At 36.5% G+C, this 26,362-nt stretch overlaps 1 protein-coding gene across 4 annotated transcripts in view; it reads left to right on the top strand.

Annotated features, from left to right (window-relative positions):
- The window catches only part of CHRDL1 (chordin like 1), a 120,362-nt gene that overhangs the window by 17,648 nt on the left and 76,352 nt on the right, over positions 1 to 26,362 (top strand). For all 4 annotated transcript variants that reach the window (XM_075999113.1, XM_012750040.3, XM_012750031.3 and 1 more), the window contains exons 3-4: positions 14,938 to 15,050; positions 17,701 to 17,794. In XM_075999113.1, the coding sequence (XP_075855228.1) occupies positions 14,938 to 15,050; positions 17,701 to 17,794 (207 nt within the window). The remainder of the gene's footprint in view (positions 1 to 14,937; positions 15,051 to 17,700; positions 17,795 to 26,362) is intronic.

Below are 26,362 nucleotides of genomic sequence, written 5' to 3'. Positions count from 1 at the left end.
CACTTAGGTTGATTCCAAATCTTGGCTATTGTGAGTAGTGCTACAATAAACATGAGAGTGCAGACATCTTTTTGATATACTGAATTCCCCTCCTTTGGATATATAGCCAGCAGTGGGATTGCAGGGTCATATGGTAGTTCCAGTTTTAGTTTTTTGAGGAACCTCCATACTGTCTTCCATAGTGTTTGCACTAATTTATATTCCTACAAACCATGTACATGGGTTCCCCTTTCTCCATATCTTTGCCAGCATTCATTATTGGCAATGACTTTTTAGATACAACACCAAAAGTGCTATCCATGAAACAAAGAATTGATAAACTGGACTTCATTAAAATTAAAAAAATTCTGCTGTGCAAAAGTCACTGTCAAAAAAATGAAGAGACAAGTAACAGACTGGAAAATTTTTGCCAAAAGGACATATTCGATAAAGGACTACTATCCAAAATATGCAAAGAACTCTTAAAACTCAACAATAAGAACACAACAACCCAATTAAAGAATGAGCCAAAGGCCTTAATGGACACCTCACAAAAGAAGATATACAAATGGCAAATAAAGGTGAAAAATGCTACACATCATATGTCATCAGGGAAATGCAACAATAAGATACTACTACACACCTGTTAGACTTGCCAAAATCTATAACACTGACAACACCAAATGTTGGTGAGGATGTGGAGGAACAGGAACTCTCACTCATTGCTGATACGAATGCAAAATGGTACAGTTCTTTGAATGACTGGCAAATTCTTACAAAACTAAACATACTTTTACCATATAAACCAGCAATACACCCCTTGGTATTTACCTTCAAAAGTTGAAAACTTATGTCCACACAAAAACGTGCACATGGATGTTTATAGCAGCTTTATTCATAGCTGCCAAAATTTGGAAGCAACCAAGATGCCCTTGAGTAGATGAATGGATAAATAAACTTTGGTAAATCCAGGAAGTGGAATATTTTTCAGCGCTAAAAAAAAATGAGCCATCAAGCTGTGAGAAGACATGGACAAAACTTAAATGCATATTACATTACTAAGTGAAAGAAGCCTATCTGAAAAGGCTACATGCTATATGCTTCCAACTATATGACATTCCAGAAACAGCAAAACTATGGAGACAGTAAAAAGATCAGTGGCTGCCAGGGCTTAGCAGACGGGGAGGAATGAATAGGTAGAACACAAAGGATTTTTAGGACAGTAAAATTACCCTGTATGATACTGTAATGGTGTATACATATCATTATATATTTATCCAAGCCCATGAAATGTACAATACCAAGAATAAGCCCTAATGTAAACTAAGGATTTGGGGTGATAACGATGTGTCAATGCAGGTACATCAGTGGAAACAAATGTACCACTCTGGTGGGTGATACTAATAATTGGGGACACTATGTGTTTGTGGTGTCAGAGGGTATATGGAAATCTCTGCACCTTCTGAATTTTGCTGTGAACCTAAAACTATTCTAAAAAGTTGTCTTAATAAAAAAGACTGAATGAGAGCTAATTATACAATTATAGAATAATCCCCCTCCCCCTACAATTTACAACTGCATCAGATTTCTCTTTAGAAACTGCAAGCAGAGAAAGGATGTAGTGAAATACTTAAGTTGTTGAAAATAAAAAAAAAAACTAGCAATCTAGAATTATGTATCCAGGGAATTTATCTTTCAAAAGTAAATGAGAAATAAAGACTTTCTCAAACAAACAAAACTGAGAGAATTTGCCACCAGTAGTCCTATCTTGCAAAGATATGTTAACAAAAATTCTTAAGAAAGAAGGAAAATGACATAGGTCAGAAACTGGTATCAACATAAAGAAAGGAAGAACATTAGAGAGGTAATAAGTAAAGGTAAAATAAGATCTTTTTTCTTAATTGATATAGTAGAGAACAGTTTGTTCAAAATAATAATAGCAATGATATATTAGGTGGTTATACCTTGTGGAAAAGTGGAATGAGTGACAGCAATGTAATAAGGAATGGGAGGGAGGAATTGGAAACATTCTGTTAGAAGATACTTATGCTATACGTGAAGTGGTATAGTGTTATTCAAAAGTGGTCTTAGATTAGTTATAAACATATATTGCAAACTCGGCCAGGTGCGGTGCTTCGTGCCTGTAATCCTAGCACTCTGGGAGGCCAAGGAGGGAGGATCACTCAAGGTCAGGAGTTTGAAACCAGCCTGAGCAAGAGCAAGACCTCGTGTCTACTATAAATAGAAAGAAATTAATTGGCCAACTAAAAATATATAGAGAAAAAAGTAGCCTGGCATGGTAGCGCATGCGTATAGTTCTAGCTAATCAGGAGGCTAAAGCAGAAAGATTGCTTGAGCCCAGGAATTTGAGGTTGCTGTGAGCTAGGCTGACGCCATGGCACTCTAGCCTAGGCAACAGAGTGAGACTCTGTAAAACAAAACAAAACACAGAAAAACAAACAAACCCAAAACATATATTGCAAACTCTAGGGCAGCCATTAAAAAATTTATTGAAAGAAGTATAATTGATATGCTAAGAGAGGAAATGGAATAATATAAAATATTCAGTTGAAACCAGAGAGACAGCAAAAGAGTGGAAGACCAAAAAAGTAATAAAAAAGAAGGGCAATGAATAGAAAATAGTTGCAAATAAGGTCAATATTAATCCAACTAATTCATAATCACTTTAAATGTGAATTGACTATATAAACCAACTAAAAGACAGAGGTTGTCAGATTGGATTAAAAAACCAACTATATGTTGTCTACAAGAAACTAGTGATTTTTTAAAAAATATATATTTTAATAAATTTGATCATATATATTTAAGGTATACAGCATGACATTAATGAGATACATATATACTGAAATGGTTACTATAGATAAACAAATTAACATATTCATTATTAATATCTTACCCACAAGAACAGCTATAATCATATCAATTGAACAATTTGTCCCTGTGAGTCAAATTCCTCAGTTGTGCTGCGTAATATTCCTTAATTGTGATCAACCCCTGCAGGTCAAATTAGAAAAAAAAAATTTAGTGGTTTTGTTTTTGAGAAAATTCTCATTTCACTTCTCCTAATGGACAGACATTTATTTCAAGGATCACCACAGCCTATTATTGTCAGTGCTTCAGAGGTACCAGCTATATCTCAGAGCACCAAAATTTGCTATCCATGACTCTTGAATGTTCTTCATGTCACCATCCCTTACAATGGACGGTATGACACCAGTGCAAAGACAGCTATTTGTAAAAATGTGTTCACCACTATTACCAATCGTCATGGGTCTCCCTTTGAAAGGAGTGGTGCTCTCCCTTTGAAAGGAGTTTTTTTTCCACAAAATCCAATGTCTCCCTGAAAATGTGGCTTTGTCTTCTATTGCTATGGTCTATAGAAGTCACACAGACTGAAATTTCAGTCCACAACATGGGCAAGCATTACTTTGAACTGCATCTGATTTAGCTTGGTGGTCATTACTTACAAATCAATGAGTCCTACTTCGGAAGTAATGTTTTCAATTCTCTTTTACTGCATAGATCATAAAAATATCCTGTTAACTGATATGATGTTTTGACTTTTGGTTTTAGCATGTTTTAGTACAAATATCCAGGGACAATTGAATACACCCGAGAGACAAATTGTTCAATTGATCTGCTATAATCTACTCAGCAAAAATTCTGAACAAAATACACCATTATTAACTATAGTCCTCATGTTGCACATTCAATCTTTAGACTTGTTTACCCTGTTATACATATCTGCTACATTGTATTCTTTGACCTACATCTCCCCATTACCTCTCCCCAAACCCTGAGTCTGGTAACCAGTGTTCTATTCTCTAGCTCTGTGTATTTGACCTGTTTTTTTTAAATGCCACATATAAGTGGGATCATATGGTATTTTTCTTTCTGTGTCTGGCTTATTTTACTTAGCATAATGTATCAGTATACAATGGAACATTATTTAGCCTTTAAGAAAAGGAGGAGATCCTGCCATTTGCCATAATATGGCTGGACTTAGAGGACATTATTCTAAGTGAAACCTTCTTTAAATATAAAGACACAGATGTATTAAAAGTAAAAGGATGAAGAAAGATATATTGTGCTAGCACTAATCCAGAGAAAGCTGGAGTTGCTTAATAATTTCAGACAAAGAAAACTTCAACACAAGAACAATTATCAGGGATAAATTGGAAGCGTTACATAGCAACAAAGGGGTCAATTCCCCAAGAAGACCTAACAGTCTTTAATGTGTACGCACCTAACAAAGCATCAAAATACATGAGGCGAAAACTGATAGAAGTGTGAGGAGAAATAAACAAGCCATTATAGTTGGAGACTTCTACAACCCACTATTAGTAATTAATAGATCCAGCAGGCAGAAATTCAGTAAGCACATAGCTCATTTTAACCACCAGTAAACTGGATATAATTGACATTTATAGAATACTCCAGTCCTCAGCAATAGCATAAACATTCCTCTAAAGCTCACATGCAACATTCACCAAAATAGACTATATTCTGGGTCATAAAACACACCTTAACAGATGTAAGTGGTGCTCTCACACCACACTGGAATTAAACTAGAAAACATCCTCTGAAGTGAGGTATCACAAGAATGGAAGAATAGGCTCCATGTGTACTCGCCATCAAATTGGCACTGACTGATCAACACTATGGTGTTCACACAGTAGAAATATTCTCCAGGGATTAGGGGGTTGGGGGTGGGTAAACTCACAGCTAATGGATGTAGTGAGCATTGTAGGGGGGAAAGGGCACACCTCAATCATGGTTTGGGCGTGGCAAAGTCATAACTTGTAACTGAAATGTTTGTACCCCCATAATATCCTGAAATAAATAAAAAAATAAACTAGAAATCAATAACAGAAAGACAGATATAGAATTCCAAAATATTTCTGAATAGCACATGGTTCAAAGAAGCAGTATCGAGAAATTTAAAAATATTTTGAACTAAATGAAAATGAAATGAAATGAAAATGAAAATGAAAATACCACTTATCAAAATATGTGGGATGCAGCAAATGCAGTACTTAGAGGGAAATTTATAGAATTGGAATTAATATATTTAAAAAAGAAAGATTTAAACTCAATAATCTAGACTTAGGAAACTAGAAAAAAGAAGAGCACATCAAATCCAAAATAAGCAATAGAAAATAAATTTTTAAAAATGAGAGTAGAAATCAATGAAAGTGAAACCAGGAAAATAGCATAGAAAATCAATGAAACCGATAGCTAGTTCTTTGATAAGATAAACAATAAACAATAAATTGATCAACTTCTAACAAGGTTAACTAAAAAAAAGAGAGGACACAAATTAATAATATTAGAACCAAAAGGCCATCATTACTGATCTCATTGACTTTAAAAGGATAACAAAGTAAAGGATAACAAAGTTCAATATTATGAACAGCTCTATGTCCACAAATTTGATAACTTAGATAAAATGGACCAACTCCTTATAAAACACAACCTACCAAAACACACAAAAACAGATAATCTGAATAGGCCTGTATCTATTAAAGAAATTGAATTACTAAATAATACCTTCCAAAAAAGAAAGCACCAGTCCCAGATGGGTTTACTGGTGAATTCTACTAAACATTTAATGAAGAAAGTATACCAATTCTCTACAATCCGTTCCAGGAAATAGAAGCAGAAGGAACACAACCTACCTCATTCTATGAAGCCAGTATTACCCTAATTCCAAAACCTGACAAAGACATTATAAGAAAGCTACAGACCATTATGTCTAATGAACATAGATGCAAAAGTCCCCAAGAAAATATTAACAAATTGAATCCAACAATATGTGAGAATAATTATACACCACAACCAAGTGGGATTTATTCCAGGTATGCAAGCTAGTTTCAGTATTCAAAAATCAATTAAGGTAATCTATCACATCAACAACCTAAAGAAAAAAAGTCACATGAACATATGAATAGATGCAGAAAAAGCATTTGATAAAATCCAACACCATCCAGAAAATGAGAAATAGAGGGGAACTTCCTTAATTTGATAAAGGACATCTGTAAAAAAACCTACAAGCTAACATCGTCCTTAGTAGTGAGAAACTGGATGCTTTCCCACTAAGATCAGGAACAAGGTATTGATATTCACTCTCACCAATCTTATTCAGCATTGTACTAGAAGTTCTAGCTAATGCAATAAGATGAGAAATGGAAATAACAGGTCTACAGATTGGGAAGGAAGAAATGAAACTACTTTTGTTTGAAGATGACTTGACTGCCGATGTAGAAAATATTAATCGACAGCACTGACAAAAAACTCCTGAAATTGATAAGCAATTATAGCAAGGTTGAAGGATACAAGGTTAATATACAAAAGTCAGTTGCTTTCCTGTATACCAGCAATGAATAATTGAATTTTGAAATTAACACAATACCATTTAAGTTAGTAGCAATAAATGAAATACTTAGATATAAATCTAACAAAATGTGCACAAAGTCCTTAGGAGGAAAACTACAAAACTCTTAGGAAAGAAATAAAATAAATAGAAAGATATTTCATATTTGTGTATAGGAAAACTTCATATTGTCAATAAGTCAGTTCTTCCCAACTGGGTCTCTAGATTCAATACAGTAATAGTCAAAATTCCAGCAAGTTACTTTGTGGAATCAACAAATTGATTCTAAAGTTTATATGGAATGGCAAACCAGAATAGCCAACACAATATTGAAGAACATCAAAGTCAGAGTACTGACACTACTCAACTTCAAGACTTGTTGTAAAGCTACAGTAATGAAGACAATGTGGCTTGGTGACAGATTAGACAAATAGATCAATAGAACATAATAAAGAGCCCAGAAATAGACCAACACAAATATAGTCAACTCATCTTTGACAAAAGGAGCAAAGCCAATTAATTAGAAAAAGGACAGTCTTTTCAACAGTGGTGCTAGAACAAGTGGACATTCACATGCAGATAAAAATAATCTATACTCCCTAAAACCTTTCACAAAAACATAATTCAAAATTTATCCAAAAGGCTGGGAAGGGTAGTGGGGGTATGGGGAATATAGTGGGGATTGTTAATGAATGCAAAAATGTAGTTAGATAAAATGAACAATATTTGATAGCACAACAAGGTGACTATAATCCACAATAAGTTAGGGTGTATTTTAAAATAACTAAAATGGTGGGATTGGAATTTTCCTAACACAAAGAAATGATAAATGCCTGAGGTGATAGATACCCCAAATACCCTGGATCAATTAATTCACATTGTATGTCTGTATCAAAACATCACAAGTACCTTATAAAGATATATAACTATTATGTACCCATAATAATTAAAAATAAAATTTAAAAATTAATAAAAAACTCAAATGGATCAAAGACCTATATGTAAATTGCAAAACTGTAAAAGTTCTAGAAGATAACATAGGAAGAAATCTAGGTGACCTTATGTTTCACAATGAGGTTTTAGATACAACACCAAAAGCATATTCCATGAGAGAAAAAATTGATAAATTAGATTTCATTAAAAGTAAAATATACTGCTCTATGAAAGACACTGTTAAGAGAATAAAAAGACAAGCCAAGTACTGTGCATTTTCAATGCACATATCTGATAAAGGATTGTATTAAAAATATATAAAGAATTATTAAAAGTCAACAATAAGAAAATGAACAACCCAATTAATAAACAGGCAAAATATCTAAAGAGGCACCTCAGCAAAGAAGATATACAGATAGCAAATAAGTAAATAAAGAGATGTTCAACATTATATGCCATTAAGAAATAACAAGTTAAAACAACGTGATACCGTTACACACACTCACAACACCAAATGCTGGTAAGGATATAGAACGACAGAAATTCTCATTCATTGCTTGGGTAATGCAAAATGATAAAGTTGTTTTGGAAAGCAGTCTGGCAGTTTCTTACAAAGCTAAACATAGCTTTACGATATGATATAGGGACCATACTCCTAGGTATTATCCAAATGAGTTGAAAACTTATGTCCACATCAAAACCTGTACATAAGTGTTTATAGAAGCTTTATTCACAATTTCTGAAAATAGAAAGCAACCAAGATATTCTTCAATAAGGGAATGGATAAACAAGGTTTGGTATATCTGTATAATTAAATATTATTCAATGATAAAAAGAAATGAACTGTCAAATCCTGAAAAAACATGGAGGAACCTCGAATGCATATTACTAAGTGAAGGAAACTAGTTTTAAAAGGCTGCATACCCTATAATACCAAGAATGTGACATCCTCGAAAAGACAAAACTATAAAGATAGTAGAAAGATCAGTGGTTGCCAGGAGTTAGGGCAGGGGAAGGTGGAGGGAAGGGATGAATAGGCAGAGCACAGGGGATATTTAGGGTAGTGAAATTACTCTGTATCATACTATAATGTTGGATATATGTCATTATACATTTATTAAAACACATAGACCTGTACATCACAAAGAGTGAACTCTAAACCATGTACTTTAGTTAATCTTATCAATATTGGTTCATCATTAATAGTATTAATAAATGTACTACATTAATGGAAGATGTTAATAATAGGGGAAATTGGGAGTGAGAGTAGAAAGGGGACATATGGGGAGTCCCCCATATGTACTTTCTGCTTAAATGTTTTTTATAAACCTAAAACTGCTTTAAAAAAATAAACTGTTAAAAAAAAAAGACTGGACTTGAACAGAAATTTTTCTAAAGAAGACAGAAGAATGGCCAACAAACATATGAAGAAATGCTCAACATCTCTAATCATCAGGGAAATGCAAATCAAAACCACAATGAGATATCACTTAACCCCAGTGAGAATGGCCTTTATCAAAAACTCTCCAAACAATAAATGCTGGCGTGGTTGCGGAGAGAGAGGAACACTCCTACACTGCTGGTGGGACTGCAAACTAGTTCAACCTCTGTGGAAAGCAATATGGAGATACCTTAAAGCGATACAAGTGAATCTACCATTTGATCCAGCAATCCCATTGCTGGGCATCTACCCAAAAGATCCAGTGACACTCTACAAAAAAGACACCTGCACTCGAATGTTTATAGCAGCACAATTCATAATTGCAAGGCTGTGGAAACAGCCCAAGTGCCCATCAATCCAAGAATGGATTAATAAAATGTGGTATATGTATACCATGGAGTACTATTCAGCTCTAAGAAACAATGGTGACATAGCACATCTTATATTTTCCTGGTTAGAGCTGGAACCCATACTACTAAGTGAAGTATCCCAAGAATGGAAAAACAAGCACCAGATATATTCTCCAGCAAACTGGTATTAACTGAGTAGCACCTAAGTGGACACATAGGTGCTACAGTAATAGGGTATTGGGCAGGTGGGAGGGGGGAGGGGGGCGGGTATATACATCCATAATGAGTGAGATGTGCACCATCTGGGGGATGGTCATGATGGAGACTCAGACTTTTGGGGGGAGGGGGGGAAATGGGCATTTACTGAAACCTTAAAATCTGTACCCTTACAATATGCCAAAAAAAAAAAAAAAAAAAGACTGGAAGGACATTACCAGAATGTAAAAAGTAGTTATTTTCTGGTGATAAGGTTATGTGTGATTTTTCTTTCCTCTCTCTATTTCTTTTACTGTTTTTTTAAGATATGATTTACATGAAGCAAAATTCAGCCCTTTTTTTAGTATAGTTTTGTGAGTTTTTTTTTTTTTTTTTTTTTTTTTTTTTTGTTGAGACAGAGTCTCACTTTGTTGCCCAGGCTAGAGTGAGTGCCGTGGCGTCAGCCTAGCTCACAGCAACCTCAAACTCCTGGGCTCGAGTGATCCTTCTGCCTCAGCCTCCCGGGTAGCTGGGACTACAGGCATGCGCCACCATGCCCGGCTAATTTTTTTTATATATATATCAGTTGGCCAATTAATTTCTTTCTATTTATAGTAGAGACGGGGTCTCGCTCTTGCTCAGGCTGGTTTCGAACTCCTGACCTTGAGCAATCCGCCCGCCTCGGCCTCCCATTTTGTGAGTTTTGATAAATGCATTCTGTCGTGTAGGCACCACCATACCCAAGATATAGTTGCATGTGGTAGCTCACATCTGTAATCTCAGCTACTTGCAAGGATGAAGTGGGAGGTTCTCTTCAGTCCAAGAGTTTAAGATCAGACTGGAGGACAGAACAAGACCCTGGTCTCTTTAAAAAAAATAAGGAAAAAAAAAAAAAAGACATGAAATGGTTCCATCACCCAAAAAACTTGCTCTGTGTCCCTTTGTAGTCAAATCCTTCCCCTACCCAAGTCCTTGGCAACTACTAATCTGTTTTCTGCCCCTACAAATTGCCTTTTCCAGGATGTAAATAATTGAAATTATACAGTATTCTAGACTTTGAATCTGGCTTTTTTCATTTAGCATAATACCTTTGACCTTTGAGATTCATTATCAACTGTTTATTCTTTTTTATTGCTAACTAAAATTCCATACAGGTGTTCATAAATTGATCAGTTGAAGGACATTTGAGTTGCTTCCAGTTTTTTGCTAACTATGAATAATGCCACTTTAAACATTTATGTACAGGTTTTTGTTTAAATGTGCAGTTTTATTTCACTGGGGCAAATACCTAGGAGTGGGATTGCTGGGTTGGATAGTAAGTGTATGCTTATAAGAATCTGCCAACTCATTTTCCAGAATGGCTGTATTATTTTGCATTTCCATGAACAAAGTATGAGGAGAGTTCCAGCTCTTTCATATCTTCACTAACACTTGGTTTTTTGAGTTTAGCCATTTTAATAGGTGAGTACTGATAGTTTATCATGGTTCAATTTGCATTTACCTAATGACTAATAATACATTTGACATCTCTATATCCTTTGGTGAAGTGTCTATTAAAACTATATTCCCATTTTTAAAATTGGGTTATTTATTTTCTTACTCTTAAGTTTTGATTTCTTTGTATATTTTGGATAAAAATCTTAATCAGGAATGTAATTCACAGTACTTTCTCTCAGTCTGTGGCTTTTCAATTCATTCTTCTAACATTGGCTTTCAATGAGCAGAAGTTCTTAATTTTGATGAAATCCTATTTTACAGTATTTCTTTTATGGATTGTGTGTCATATCTAACAACTTCTTGCCTAACATAAGATCATAAAGATATTCCCTTGCGTATTTTTGAAATTTTAAAATATTAGGTTTTACATTAAAGTCTGTCATCCATCTTGAGTTCATTTTTGTATATAGTATGAAATATGGATTAAGATTCATTTTATTTCATGTTTTACATATGATTATCTGAATATTTTGGCAGTATTTGTTGAAAATACCATCCTTTCTTCATTGAACTACCTTTGCACCTGTGTTGAAAATCAATTGACCACATATATGTGGGTCTATTTTTGACTCTATTCTGTTGATCTTTTTTGTCTAACCTTTTGCCAATGCCACATTGTTTTGAAAACTGTAGTTTTATATTAAGCCTCCATCGTCTTTCTTTTTCAAAATTGTTTTGGCCATTCTACATTGTATGCCTTTTCATGTAATTTTTAAATTACATTACTAAGTTTTATAAAATATTCTACTGGGAAATGTATTGGATTGCATGGAATCTATAAATCACTTTGGGGAGAATTGATATCTTAACAATATTGTGTCTTCCAATTCACAAATAAGGTATAAGTCTCCATTTTTTAAGGCCTTTGTTGATATCCTTAATCAGTGCTTTTTAGTTTTATGAGTGCAGATCTTAAAAATATTTTATTAGATTTATACCTCAGTATTTTCATGTTTGGGGGTAGATATTGTAAATATTAGAAATATTTGAAACTTTGAAATATTGAAAATATTGGAAACTTTCAATTTCCAATTGTTCATTATAGAAAACATAAATGTGATTGGTTTTTGTATATTGGGCTTGTATCCTTCAATCTTGCTAAATTCTCTTACTATTTATAGTAATTTTTTAATAGATTCTTTGTGATTTTCAATACAGAAAATCATGTTTCTGTAAATAAAACGTTTTATTTTTTAATTCACAATATATAGGACTTTTGTTTCTTTTTCTTACCCTATTTCACTGGCTAAGATCTCCAGGAGCAGTGGAGCAGACATCCTTGCATAATTCCTGATCTTAGGGGGAAAACGTTGAGTATTTTGCCATTCAGTGATGTTAGCTGTAAGTTTTTCATAGCTGATGACCTTTATCAGGTTGAGGAAGTCCTTTTCTCAGTTTTCTCAGAGTTTCTCTTATGAATGGATGTAGAATTTTGTCATATGATTTTTCTGCATTTATTGCAATGATTATGTGGTTTTTCTTCTCCAGTTTGGTGATATGGTGAGTTAAATTGATTGAACTATGAATTTTGAACTTGCCTTGAATTTTTAGGATAAGCCCCACTTGCTCATAAAGTATTATCCTTTCTATATATTGTTGCATTTAATTTGCTAAAATTTTGTTGAGAATTTTTGCACCTATGTTAATGAGTGATGTTGGTCTGTAGTTTATTTTCTTATAATATCTTTATCTGGTTTTAGTATCAGTATAATGCTTGCATCAAAGAATCAGTTGGGAAGCATTCCCTCCTCTTCAGTTTTCTGGAAGTGTTTGGTAGAATGTTTTATAGAATTCACCAGTGAAGCCATCTGGCCCTGGAATTTCCTCTGTGAGAAAGCTTTCAACTACAAATTCAAATTCTTTAAAAGATATAGGACTATTCAGGTTATCTGTCTTTTCTTGAGTGAACTTTGGTAATTTGTGTCTTCTAAAGTATTAATCCATTTCATCTAAGTTGTTAAACTAACTGGCATAAAGTTATTCATAATATTTCCTTTTTACCCTTATAATATCTGTAGGCACTATAATGAAATCCCCCCTTTTGTCCCTAATATTTGTAATTTGCATCTTCTCTCTTTTTACCTTTATTGATCTTCCTAAAGAACCAGTTTTGATCTCACTGGGTTTTTCTATTTATTTTCTGTCTTCAGTTTCATTGATTTCTTCTCATTATTCTCTCCTGCTTTCTTTTGGTTTATTTTGTTCTACTTTTTCTAGTTTTTTATGGTGTTGATTTAAGACTTTTCTCCTTTTATAATGTAGGTATTTAGTAATATAAATTTCCCTCTAAATACTTAGTTGAATCCCACAATAATGTGCTGTGTTTTCTTTTTCATTAAGTACAGAATACGTTCTAATTTCCCTTTTGATTTCTTCTTCAATCCACAGGCTATATATATGTTACAAGTTTGTTAAAAGTGGTAATCTTGTGCTGAGATTATGCATAGCGTTTCTTCTATATAGTTTTATGTTTTTATTGCTGTTCTTTTTGTGTGTTTATGTATATTTTCCAATGAGCATGCATTACCTTTCTAATTAGAAAATGTCAACAAATATAAAATAACACTCTGTTTTATAGCACTTTATAATTTATAAAGTTCTTCAATTAATCTTCTAACATCTGCTTGAGAAACATAATCCATATTTCACAGATGTTGAAAACCAAGGTTGACAGAATTTAAGTAACTTGCTCAATGTCCACAGCTAGAGCTAGTTAAAACTCAAACCCAGATTTTCCATCACCCAGTTTTTAGTGTTCTGAAGAAGTTGAAAATAAGATTTGAAAAGTAAATTGGAATTAACCTTGTAGGTAGTTAGAAAGATTCATGGGGGTCTCTAAAGCAGTAAGTGACATGAGGCATTTATCTCAGTATAGTTTTAATTTGAATCTCTGATTGCTAGTGAGGTTAAACATCTTTTCATGTTTATTCTCTGTTCCCATTTCTTCTCTGACTTGCCTCTTCCTGGGCTTAGATTATTTTTTCTTTTGTATTCATTGGTCTTTTACTTATGGATTTGAATGATTTAAAAGGTTCCAATGCTAATACTGTGTTTATTATATGTTAGAAGTATCTTCTCTCAGACTTTTCTTTATTCTTTCAGTTTTGATCATCAGGGAAATGTGTACAGGAGTGAGGAAAATTAATGTGTTTGTTACAGGAGGAGTATTGGTTTATTTTGACCTTGTATGACAACAAGCAGGAGATAGAAGAGGATGGGATTAGAAGATAAAACACTTGATTTGGAAATTCAATTTACCAATTATTTGTCAATTGATTATATTTGTTGGCCACAGTGTATTAGGCCATGTAATGGATAGAGAGTAAAGAATAGATGTTGCCTACTTTTGAGGACGCTGATGGAGAAATAAGACATGTAAAATAAGACAAATAACATGGTATGTACTCAAGTGAACTATGGTATAAGATAAGCTGTGGCTACCAAAATTTCTATTCCCTTAAAGGGCAGTGGATGGTTTGAGTTAATTAGGAGGTGTTCATGCAAGAGGAATTCTGTAAATTGAATAGAAAGGGACTAGATATAAAAATTTCTGCTCATTGTTTTATCTCAAGCACTTAGTGTAGTGCCTGATAGTGCTCAAATATTTGTTTAGTAATTGCATGATGTTAGCACGTGTAAGCAGAGCCATTTGTAGAGACCTAACACAATGGGTACAGTCTGTTGCTTCTAAATCACCACCAAACAGCTCTGAGAATGTTCTCATATATCCACATTTCAGACATTAGCTTGCATTTCCAAAGAAAAGGAACACACCCTTTTGGGGGGAAAAAAGGCACATGATATGCTCCTTTATCTTACCATTGTAACAGAGCAGTAGTTAAGATCTTGTGCTTCCCTGTCAGATGAACCTGGGTCTGAGTTCCATATCAGTTTCTTACTGGTTATGTGACCCTTGATTTTCCTCATCTATAAAATGAGACTAATAGTTGTATCTACCTTATGGGTCATTGTGAGGATTCATGAGCAAAGTATGTAAAACACTGAGCTCATAGTAGGAGCTCTGTAAATTCTCACTATACCTCTTCCCTTGATAAGTACTAAAATGGCTGGAACCTGTGATTGCCTTTGAATTTTGTGACTTGGTCCATGTTTCATAACAGGCCTATTTTCCATCTCCTTCCCTACAGATTCAGAGACATATTGTGTGTTTCAAGACAAGAAGTACAGAGTGGGTGAGAGATGGCATCCTTACCTGGAACCTTATGGGTTGGTTTACTGCGTGAACTGCATCTGCTCAGAGGTACAATCCCTCATGTCATGTGATCTCCCAGTTTGTTCTTCAGCATGCAGAGGGGCTTTTAGTACCCAGATGGCCAAGGAGCACAGGTGATAAAAGCCTAAAAGAAATTAAGAAGCAGATTGCAAGGAAAAATAAACATCTCCTGTCTTTTATGCTCTGTTGTTTTTGGCTTGATTTTTATGGGCTCTTTGAGTATTTGCTATGGACAGATACTTATGGTCTCTTAGCCTAATGATAAAGGACATACTGGGAAAAGGCAGAAGAGCTTGATATTGGGGGTGGGGGAAAAAGCTCAATATAATGCTTGGATTATAAGACAAAATCGTTTTTGAAAACTATTTTCTAGGCTGACCTTAGAGAGGAGATTAGGTCAGATTATAAATTGGTTCATTGGGAGAGTAGATTTTATGTTGTCTCAGCCAATAACTATAATTAAGACTGAGTTTGTGAAACACTGGCCTCTACCAGGTGAGGATTAGAGTTCTTTTGGCATGGCTTTGGCTCCTGTCCAGTCACCCAAAGAAGCTGTTGGACAACTTAAATACTATCTTTGCAATAGCTAAGGCAGGTACTTCCATCTTCTTTTCATAGCCTTGACCCAGGACTACATCTGGGTGTGTGGTCCATCTTTCTGAACAAGCCTTTACCATAATAATGTGGGCCACAGTTTCTCAACCTCTGCACTATTGCCATTTGGGGACAGATGATTTTTTGTGGAAGGGGTTGACCTGTGCATTGTAGAATATTTAGAAGTATTCCTGGCCTTTACCCACTAGACAGTAGTACCAACTCTAGTTGTAACAATCAAAAATGTCTCCAGACATGGCCCAGTTGCCTAGGGAGCAGAATCACCCCTGGTGGAGAAACACTGTACTAGACCAGTTGGGAAGGAAGGCCTTGTACAAGGGCTTGAGAATTGAGAATTCTGAACAAAGAATTTTCAAGACCAGCCTCTTATTTGAGATCTTATGTAAGGGAATGCAACTCCTGCCTCATGCCTAGCTAGGACAGGAGTAGCCACTTGCAGGCCTGATACTTTTACCATTTGAACAGAATTTTGGAATTTCAGAATTTTGAGCATGTGGAAACCTAACCTTCAGGCTACATAAGGCAGCACTGAGAGGCCATGGGATTCTAGAATAAAAACAGACCAAGTTTCCAGCCCTGGCTCTGCCACCTATGAGCATGTACATTGGACAAGTTGCCCTAACCTCTGAGATTCCTTCAGCTTTCTCTTCCTTAAAATGGGATAATAATATTACCTATTTCATAGGGTCGTGGTAAAGATTAAATTTACAAATCCATTTAAATCACTTAAAACAGTGTTTGATCATGCAAACAATCAAGAAATATTAACTGCTGTTACTGTCATCATCATTGTCCTTGTCATTGTGGTTATTACCATTATTGTTATTATTAATCTGTTAACTCTAGAACAGAATTCAGTATATAGCATTAAGGAGGATTCAGTTTAGACTGCAGCTGGGAGGTGTAGTTTCTGATGTGCTTCAGTGATCTCACCTCCAGGTGATACCACCTGGCTCTGAAGAGTATGATACATAAGGGGCCTCTGTGGTGTTTCCGGATGTAACACTCCAAAAAGTTATTATAGAAAGTACATGAGAAAAGGAAAAGGTTGTGATGAGGTGATTCTGGATGGATAAAAGAAGCCTGTTTCTTTAAATGACTAGGACATGTATTAAATAGAGCATTTGGGGACTGATCAACTGCCTGGTATGGCCTGATTTTGTCAGATTCCTGACCCGACACATTGGAGACAGACAGCTAACCATTTGGGGGGTGAGGCTTTGATGTCTGCAGGGCAGTGGAAATGTTAATAGGATCCCAATGCCAACAGCTCAAGCACTAGACATCTTCTTTTTCTCCATTCTCTTCACTGCCCTTTTCCCTCACAACAGCCTGACAGATACATGCAGTTTTTGCTTCAAATGAATTATGGATGGAAAATGTAAATGTAAAATTGATTTCCAGAGTCTTCCTTTGTCTAGCAATTGTTGTGAGCTGTCAGAGCTGGGGATCTTGTGATTGTAAATCAGGCAGAGACTCAGCTGCCCCACCCAGGCATACTACCTAATCAGCTCAATTCCAAACTCCAGCCTGTTGTCGGAAGAATTTTGGCTGAAAAAGGAAAGGAGGAGAAGAGTCACTCAGTCTGTGCCAAGGCAGAGTTATGTGGAATCCAGAATCCATGTGCCAGAGATCCCTTTTTGCCCCGAGCTGGGTAGCAGCTCAGGGGACCCATGACCCATTATCTCTTCCCTTCCATGGCATTGGGCAGGTGATTATGAAATCAGAGTAGGCTCTTGGAAAAGACATGCAGTTAGAGCTGGGGAATGATAGAAATGCCACAGAGCCTGACCAGAGGAAGCCTCCCACAATTAATGGGAAACTTTGAAAACTGGAGCAGTAGTGATCCCAACCTTAGAAAAATATTCCAATAAACTATCAACCAACCCAGCAGAGGTGCTAGTGATGAGAAAAGGAAAGAAATTGTTGATTGTATTACGCTTCTTGAGAATGCGTTATTCACTGTCTGGATGGGTCCCTGCCTGACTGTTTCCCAAGCTGGCATGATCCCAGCGACCTTTGAAAGACATTTATTTTTTTCTTGTTGCTTTCTCTCTTTTAGAATGGGAATGTACTTTGCAGCAGAGTCAGATGTCCAAGTCTTCATTGTCTCTCTCCTGTGCATATTCCTCATCTGTGCTGCCCTCGCTGCCCAGGTAAACCAATTTGCCTCTTTCTTTCCCAGCTCTGGTTCTCCTTCCTCCCTCTATACTAACCCAACTCATCTCCCTAATTCCCCAGAAGGGAAACACGTCCAGACAGAGATAACAATAGGACACTTTTAGTCAGCCCATACTGGCCCCTAAATATGTTTTATAGCCCAAGCAGGGCACATTCTAGGCTCTAATAAGTTATTGGCTACCCAGTAACAGATTTTCATTGGGCTTTTAATCATTTGAAGGTGGGTGTCAATTGGGGGATGGGAATTCTGGCCCAGAGATTTTCTGCCATAAACAGCTTCTTCCTGCCATGGGCAACAGGCACCAGGGGAGTTGTAGCATGGCGGCACGTGTCCTATGCAATTAGTGCTGGAACTGCATCCAAGCATAGCATCTAAATTATGAGGGGCTATTCATAAATCAAAGGAACTGAACCAGTGAGGTTTATGACAGTATAAAGCTGCCTGCCTGCTGAATAGCCACCTCCTCCAGACTGCACATTTATTATGTACACATTGTTAAGAGCAACTCTAAGGGGGAGTCAGGCAGAGACTTTTTCACAAGGCTGTTAGGACGTCTACTTTCACGGTTAGCAGCTAGGGTGTTTGTCTGAGGCAGGGGCTCCCTCAATGACACTTTGTTCATGTCTGGCTGGGGCCTGGTTCCCATACCAAAGGCATGTAAGTGTGGAGTGATTCACAGAATGCCTGTGTGTCAAGCGGCAGTCCTAGGAAAAGCTACTTGACAGTCTTGGGATCTGCAAAGTAGAATCCTTGTCATTCTGTAAGTTGATTATATTTCCCTTTAAGATGGAAATTGTTGAGCTGGGTTCCTGGATGGGCTTTAAAGGGTCAGAGAACTCTTTAAAATTATTTGTAGTTTTTGGTGTAACTGTGTATATGTGTAAATTCCTTTAGAGAGGATCCTTAGCTATATTGGTATTCCTAAAGGGGTGTACATGAGCCCCCAAATGTGAAGAACCACCACCCTAGCTAGGATGTAGATGGTGCTTTTTAAGTAGTTACGAACTTTCTTGAACTGATAAGAGAGAAACAAAAAGTATCAGGGAAAAAATGGTAGGAATAGGGCTAGGAATGAGGTTCAGTAAAAGCTCAGTTAACTGAAATGTTATAAGACTAGAGTATTTGTTTAATGGAGAAAAAGCCGGGGGGGAGCATGATGTCTCATGCCTGTAATCCTAGCACTTTGGGAGGCCGAGGCGGGCGGATTGTTTGAGATCAGGAGTTAGAGACCAGCCTGAGCAAGAGCAAGACCCCATCTCTACTAAAAATAAAAAGAAATTAGCTGGACAACTAAAAATATATAGAAAAAATTAGCTGGGCATGGTGGTGCATGCCTGTAGTCCCAGCTACTCAGGAGGCTGAGGCAGGAGGATTGCTTGAGCCCAGGAGTTTGAGGTTGCTGTGAGCTAGGCTGATGCCACGGCACTCTAGCCCAGGCAACAGAGTGAGACTCTGTCTCAAAAAAAAGAAAAAAAAAAAGCCCCCAAACCCTTTTTGTTATCACCTTTATAATGTATTCTTTTTTTTTTTTTTTTTTTTTTTTTTTTTTTGAGACAGAGTCTCGCTTTCTTGCCCAGGCTAGAGTGAGTGCCGTGGCGTCAGCCTAGCTCACAGCAACCTCAAACTCCTGGGCTCAAGCAATCCTCCTGCCTCAGCCTCCCGAGTAGCTGGGACTACAGGCACGCGCCACCATGCCTGGCTGATTTTTATATTATATATATATATTAGTTGGCCAATTAATTTCTTTCTATTTTTATGGTAGAGATGGGGTCTCGCTCAGGCTGGTTTTGATCTCCTGACCTTGAGCAATCCGCCCGCCTCGGCCTCCCAGAGTGCTAGGATTACAGACGTGAGCCACCTCGCCCGGCCTATAATGTATTCTTTCTTGCATCAATAAATACACACTAATGAACACAGGAGATTGTTTTTCAGATAGCAAAAGACCATGCCATATCACAGGTTTATCATTCCGGGTGTTGGTGCTCGTAGTATATGCCTCAAGATGTGAGAGATTGATTTGGCATATGACCAAACTAAAAGTTATTTTTTATTGGAATAAATTTCATAAGTGAGACTTACTGTTTTTGTGTTTATTTTGCTTCTTCTACTTAAACTGGATTACAAGAGTATGGTAATGGGAGGGGCTCTGGTAAATGGAAGCAATGTTTCTGATAAAGTAGCCAGTCTGGAGAGCTTTTTTTTAACCTGCCAGGTAGCCTAACGAATAGCCTTATAGAAGCTTTTTTCCCCAGAAGTCTCCAAAATTAATCTAATGTCATAGAAACTTATTAAAACTACTATATAGACATTGTTCTTTCCTGGGAAGGAGGTTGAGGCATGACCCAGACACATAACATAGGGCAGAAGAACATAGAGTCTGGCTGTCACCTACCCCATATATTAGTGACTCAGCTTGGGCTCCCCTGTGGCTGGCTGGTCTATTTCTACTTCTGTTTTCTTGTACAGTGCTAGTCCCTGATAATGATTTTGGACTGGGAACTCAGCCACAACTGTCTACCTTGGGCAATCAGTGCATTTTGGGGGAACAACCTTGGGTGCAGAGAGCTATGTCAGCCCCTCTTTACACACGAGGAGTGTGACCCTAGTCCCCATCTTCATACAGGAAGCCACTTGCAGACTGTAGTTTCTCCTCATCCATATTGGCCACAAACTATCTATATCCAGTCCCAGCTGCCAGTGGACCATATGGCCTTGGCCTCCATTTATTGCGATATCTTCCTCACATATTTTATTCCAGAAGTGTTTCCTTTTGTTTTTGAGTATGATTTTGCAGTTTTAACAATTTATATCTTTATTTTCCTAGTGTCACATTTCATCCCTCTTCTTTGTTTGGATAAGAACAGCAGTATTTCTCATGTACTCTCTTTGCCGTATTAAACCAGAATTCAACCAGCTATTCTTTCTGTTAAAGACAAAACAAGAATAAATGGGTTTAAACCATAACAGAGGAGAGTGGAGTTTGACAAAAGGAAGAACTTTGGGCCACAGTGGTTGTTAAATCCTACAGTAAATGACTAAGGAGAATTTTAGTCTCTTTACTAAATATTTCTAGAAATAAAAAGGTCCCCACGCATCTGAAATAGAGTTGGCACAGTCCTGCTTTGAGATAAGGCAATGGATGTGATGACTCCTCTGTATTCCTTTCACCCCAGTGATTATTAGGCATGAGGAAACTCATGCCTTCAGGGCCACAGTAATGTTTGGTCAAAGGAAGGGTCTCTGGTTTTCTGTCTTAACCCAGTAAAAGGCACTGTGATAAAAATTTCCTCATTTAAAAAGAGGATATTTTAGATATTTATTTATTTAGATATTTCTAAAACCAAGATGATTGATTAAAAAGCTCTATATCAAAAGAAGAAAACAAGCAAACCATATACCCAAAGTATTGGCTTTACATACTGTCCTATAGCAGTGTTGACTCAGGGAGGCTTTCACCTAGGTAGTGACAGACTCAGTGGGAGGATCCTACCTACCATAGTTAGCACTCAGTTTCCATTGGAAGAGACAGAGGAGCAATCTCTTCCCATTTGTTTCTGTGTTTCCTATGGCTCTTGCTTTCCAAACTCCTTACCCATGAAATTTTCAAGAGTCCACCTGTATTTGAGGTTGTCTTCTGTACTCTTGCTAAACCACGGAAATCAGAGTATGCAGACTTCTTTTCCAAAATCACCAGAGAGAAATCTATACTGATTCTAACACAAAGAGCAAATGAAAAATTTTCATCAGTACTTGCCCAAGTCTTCACGGCAGAAGTCAAGGCTTGGCTACATATCACAGGGTATGTAAAAGAGGCTTGGTGCTACAAGAAGGCTGGAACATGCTTAATAGAAAAGTCAAGACTGCAAAAGAGTCATGAAGGGCATTGCATCCTGATCTCTAGGCAGGATTCCATGGAGTCCTTGATAATTAGAGATTTGTAGGAATGAAATCCCCCCTCTTCTCTTTTGGGAGTATGTAGTGGTAAAGGGAAGAGAAGGAGAGAAACAATATGACTTCCTTCCTTTTTTCTTTATATATAATTTTATCACTGAAAGAAAACTTTTATAGTGATCAGGAGCCTAAATTATGACATTATCTGAGAGGTTTTTTTTTTTTTTTAATGGTCATTCCACTGAGAATTTGCTATTCAGAATTAATACATTTGGGTTCCCTTGGAGGTATTCCAGCATTCCTGGATTATTAAAGAGCTGCTATAACATTGCCAAAATAACTGATTTTCTCTGGTTACCAGAGACCTAATCCACAGTGTTTCCTTTCAGCTAGGTGTGAAAAAGTTTGGTCGTATGATATGGTTTTACTAGGGACAGTGACAGTGTGGTTTTGCCAAGAGAGACACCCCTCACCCTGGTCTTCTAAATTTAAGGTAGATTAAGGAAATGACCTTTCCAGTGATGCACTATAATCTTCCTAAAAGAAGAATGTTGGAAGCACTCTATCATTTCTATCTCAATAGTAGTTGGGTTGTGAGTAAGCTAGCAAACACAGGCATTTTTGCCATAATAAAATATGTACATTTTTGAAAGTCCTCACATTCTGCAAAATTGTACACTGAAAAATAATAGGACTTAAAGAAAAAACAGGATTGGAGAAAAACACTCAAAACATGTGCAGTTTTGTAACCAGGATACTAACAAAGCAACTATACTAATAAAATACCAGCATAATTTAAAAAGACATCTTACATTTGTAATAAATAAAAAACTATTACAGTAAATATAGACTTAAACTTTTCCAGTGGTGACATTAGCTGGAAAAAAAGAGGGTGTAAGGAAGGATTCAAGCTACTGAGTTATAGAGACAAGAGAAAATGCACAAAGATTAGGGAGTATCATATAATAAGCACTTATAAGACAGAAGTTATGGCCAAACTGAGCTCAGAGGAAGAATGCAGGGTGAATGGGAAGAGGATAGAGTACTGTATCCCCCCCCTTTTTTTTTGAGTCAGAGTCTCACTCTGTTGCCCAGACTAGAGTGTGGTGGTGTCAATCTAGCTCACAGCAACCTCAAACTCCTGGGCTCAAGTGATTCTCTTGCCTCAGCCTCCCAAGTAGCTGGGACTACAGGCATGTGCCACTATGCCCGGCTAACTTTTTCTCTATATATATTTTAGTTGGTCAATTAATTTCTTTCTATTTTTAGAAAAGACGGGGGTCTCGCTCTTGCTCAGGCTGGTTTTGAACTCCTGACCTTGAGCGATCCACCCACCTCGGCCTCCCAGAGTGATAGAATTACAGGCGTGAGCCACAGCGCCCGGCCTGAGTACTGTTTCCCTTTAGCGCTTCTGATTTCAGTTGAGTTAGTGTACTTGGCTTTCAGCTGCTGTCACTTGCTAGTGCAAAATATTAATTTTCTGGGGAAAATCATGTATAGACTAATGCAATATCTACTTTACACCAACTTCATTCTCTTATTTAACACTTGCATATGAACAATTTTGCATTACATAAATCCATATTGTGGCAGAAACAAACTATGTAAGATGAAGTAGACATATGGCATTTGGCCTTTGACAATTTAGACTAAGCTAAGGCATTGAAAGTCACTTGACCACTCTGAATCTGCTTTTTTGGTTTTTAATCACTGGTCTCTCTGCACCTTTTTTTATTTGTACAAATTTATGGGGTACACATGCAATTTTGTTACATGCATAGATTGCTTGGTGGTAAAGCCAGGGCTCTTAGGGTATTCCATTACCCAAATGATTTACATTGTACCCATTAAGTGATATCTCGTCACCTTCCCCGCACCTACTCACCCTTTCCAGTCTCCATTATCTATCATCCTATTCCCTACATCCATGTGTACTCATTTTTATCACCCATGTATGAGTGAGACCATGAGATATTTGCCTTTTTGTTCCTGGCTTATTTCACTTAAGATAATGATCTCCAGTCCCGTCCATGTTGCTGTAAAAGACATGATTTCACTCTTTTTTATGGTTGAATAGTATTTCGTTGTGTATATATATCACATTTTCTTTATTCATCTGTTCGTAGTCATTTAGATTGATTCCATATCTTGCCTATTGTGAATAGTGCTACAAAAAGCAAGTGCAGGAATCATTTTTATATACTGACTTCCTTTGCTTTGGATAAATACCCAGTAGTGAGATTAATGGATTATATGATAGTTCTATTTTTAGTTTGAGAAATCTCCATACTGTTTTCCATAGTGACTGTACTAATTTACATTTCCAACAGTGCATAAGAGTTCCCTTTTCTCCACATCCTTGCTAGCATCTGTTATTTTTTGCTATTTATTAATAGCCATTCTGACTGAGGTAAGATGATATCTCATTGTGATTTTGATTTGTATTTCTCTGATGATTAGTAATACTGAGCATTTTTTCATATACCTGTTCTCCATTTGTATGTCTTTTTATGAAAATTGTCTATTCTTGTCCTTTGCCCACTTTTTAATGGGAATATTTGGATTTCTGTTTGTTTGTTTGAGTTCCTTATATATTCGGGATATTAGTTCTCTGTTGGATGAATCGTTTACAAAGATGTCCTCCCATTCTCCAGGTTATCTCTTCATTCTGTTGATTATTTCTTTTGCTAAAATAACTGATTTGCTCTGGTTGTCAGAGACCTAATCCACAGTGTTTCTTTCCTTTGGGTTAGGTGTGAAAAAGTTTGACTATATGATGTGTTTTTTTTATTTCAGTATATTATGGGGGTACAAATGTTTAGGTTACATATATTGCCCTTGCCTCCCTCCCCCCAAGTCAGAGCTTCAAGCGTGTCCATCCCCCAGATGGTGCGCATCACACTCATTATGCATGTATATACCCATCCCCTCCTCCCCCCTCCCACCTGCCTGACGCCCAATGAATGTTATTCCTATATGTGCACTTAGGTGTTGATCAGTTAAAACCAATTTGATGGTGAGTACAGGTGGTGCTTATTTTTCCATTCTTGGGATACTTCACTTAGTAAGAATGGGTTCCAGCTCTATCCAGGAAAATACAAGAGGTGCTATATCACCATTTTTTCTTAAACCTGAATAGTACTCCATGGTAGCTGAGCAGTACTCCATGGTATACGTATACCACATTTTATTAATCCTCTCATGTATCGATGGGCATTTGGGTTGTTTCTACATCTTTGCAATTGTGAATTGTGCTGCTGTAAACATTTGAGTGCAGATGTCTTTTTTATAGAATGTCTGCAAGAAAAGATCAAACAACCTTATCAAAAAGTGGGCAAAGGACATAAACAAAAACTTTTCAAAAGAAGACAGAATAATGGCCAACAAACATATGAAAAAATGCTCAACATCTCTAATCATCAAGGAAATGCAAATCAAAACCACAATGAGATATCACTTATCTCCAATGAGAATGATCTTGATCAAAAAGTCCCAAAATAATAAATGTTGGCATGGATGCAGAGAGGTAGGAACACCCATACACTGCTGGTGGGACTGCAAACTAGTGTAACCTCTGTGGAAAGCAATGTGGAGATACCTCAGAGAGATACAAATATATTTACCATTTCATCCAGCAATCCCATTACTGGTCATCTACCTAAAAGAACAAAAGACATTCTGTGATGTGGTTTTAATAGGGACAGTGACAGTGTGGTTTTGGCAAGAGCAACACCTCTCACCCCAGCCTTTTAAATTCAAGCAGAAGCATTTTAGCTTAATTAAGTCTCATTTGTCTATTTTTGTTTTTGTTGCCTGAGCTTTTGAGGTCTTAGTTATAAATTCTTTGCCTAGAAGAGTTTTCCCTAGGTTTCTATTTTTATAGTTTCAGGTCTTAAATTTAAGTCTTTAATCCATCTTGAGTTGATTTTTGTGTATGGTGTGAGGTAGGACTCCAGTTATTAATATACTCTTCTGGATATGGCTATCCAATTTTCCCAGCACCATTTATTGAAGAGGGTTCCAGCTCTATCCAGGAAAATACAAGAGGTGCTATATCACCATTTTTTCTTAAAGCTGAATAGTACTCCATGGTAGCTGAGCAGTACTCCATGTATGTTCTTGTCAGCTTTGTCAAAGATTAGTTGGCTACAAATATGTGGATTTATTCTGGGTTCTCTATTCTGTTCCATAGATTTATGTGTCTTTTTATACCAGTACTATTCCATTTTGGTTACTATAGGCTTATAATGTAATTTGAAGTCAGGTAATGTGATGCCTCCAGCTTTTTTCTTTTTGCTTTGGTTATCTGGGCTCTTTTTTGGTTCAATATGAATTTTAGGATTGTTGTTTCTAATTCTGTGAAAAATGGAGTTGTTATTTTGATAGAGATTGCATTGCATCTGTAGATTGCTTTAGGCCATATGGTCATTTTAATGATATCAATTCTTCCTTTCTATGAACATGGGATGTTTTTCCATTTGTTTATGTCATCTAAAATTTCTTTAATCAGTGTTTTATAGTTTTCCTTGCAGAGATCTTTTACCTTCTTGGCTAAATTTATTCCTAGGTATTTTTTCTTTGTAGCTATTTTAAATAGGATTTCCTTCCTGACTTCTTTCTCTGCTAGACTGTTATTGGTGTATAGAAATAA

Source organism: Microcebus murinus, chromosome X, assembly GCF_040939455.1.
Source record: "Microcebus murinus isolate Inina chromosome X, M.murinus_Inina_mat1.0, whole genome shotgun sequence".
Taxonomy (NCBI): Eukaryota; Metazoa; Chordata; class Mammalia; order Primates; family Cheirogaleidae; genus Microcebus; species Microcebus murinus.
The sequence above is the reverse complement of the archived record's forward strand: the minus strand, read 5'-3'. Positions and strand labels throughout refer to the sequence as shown.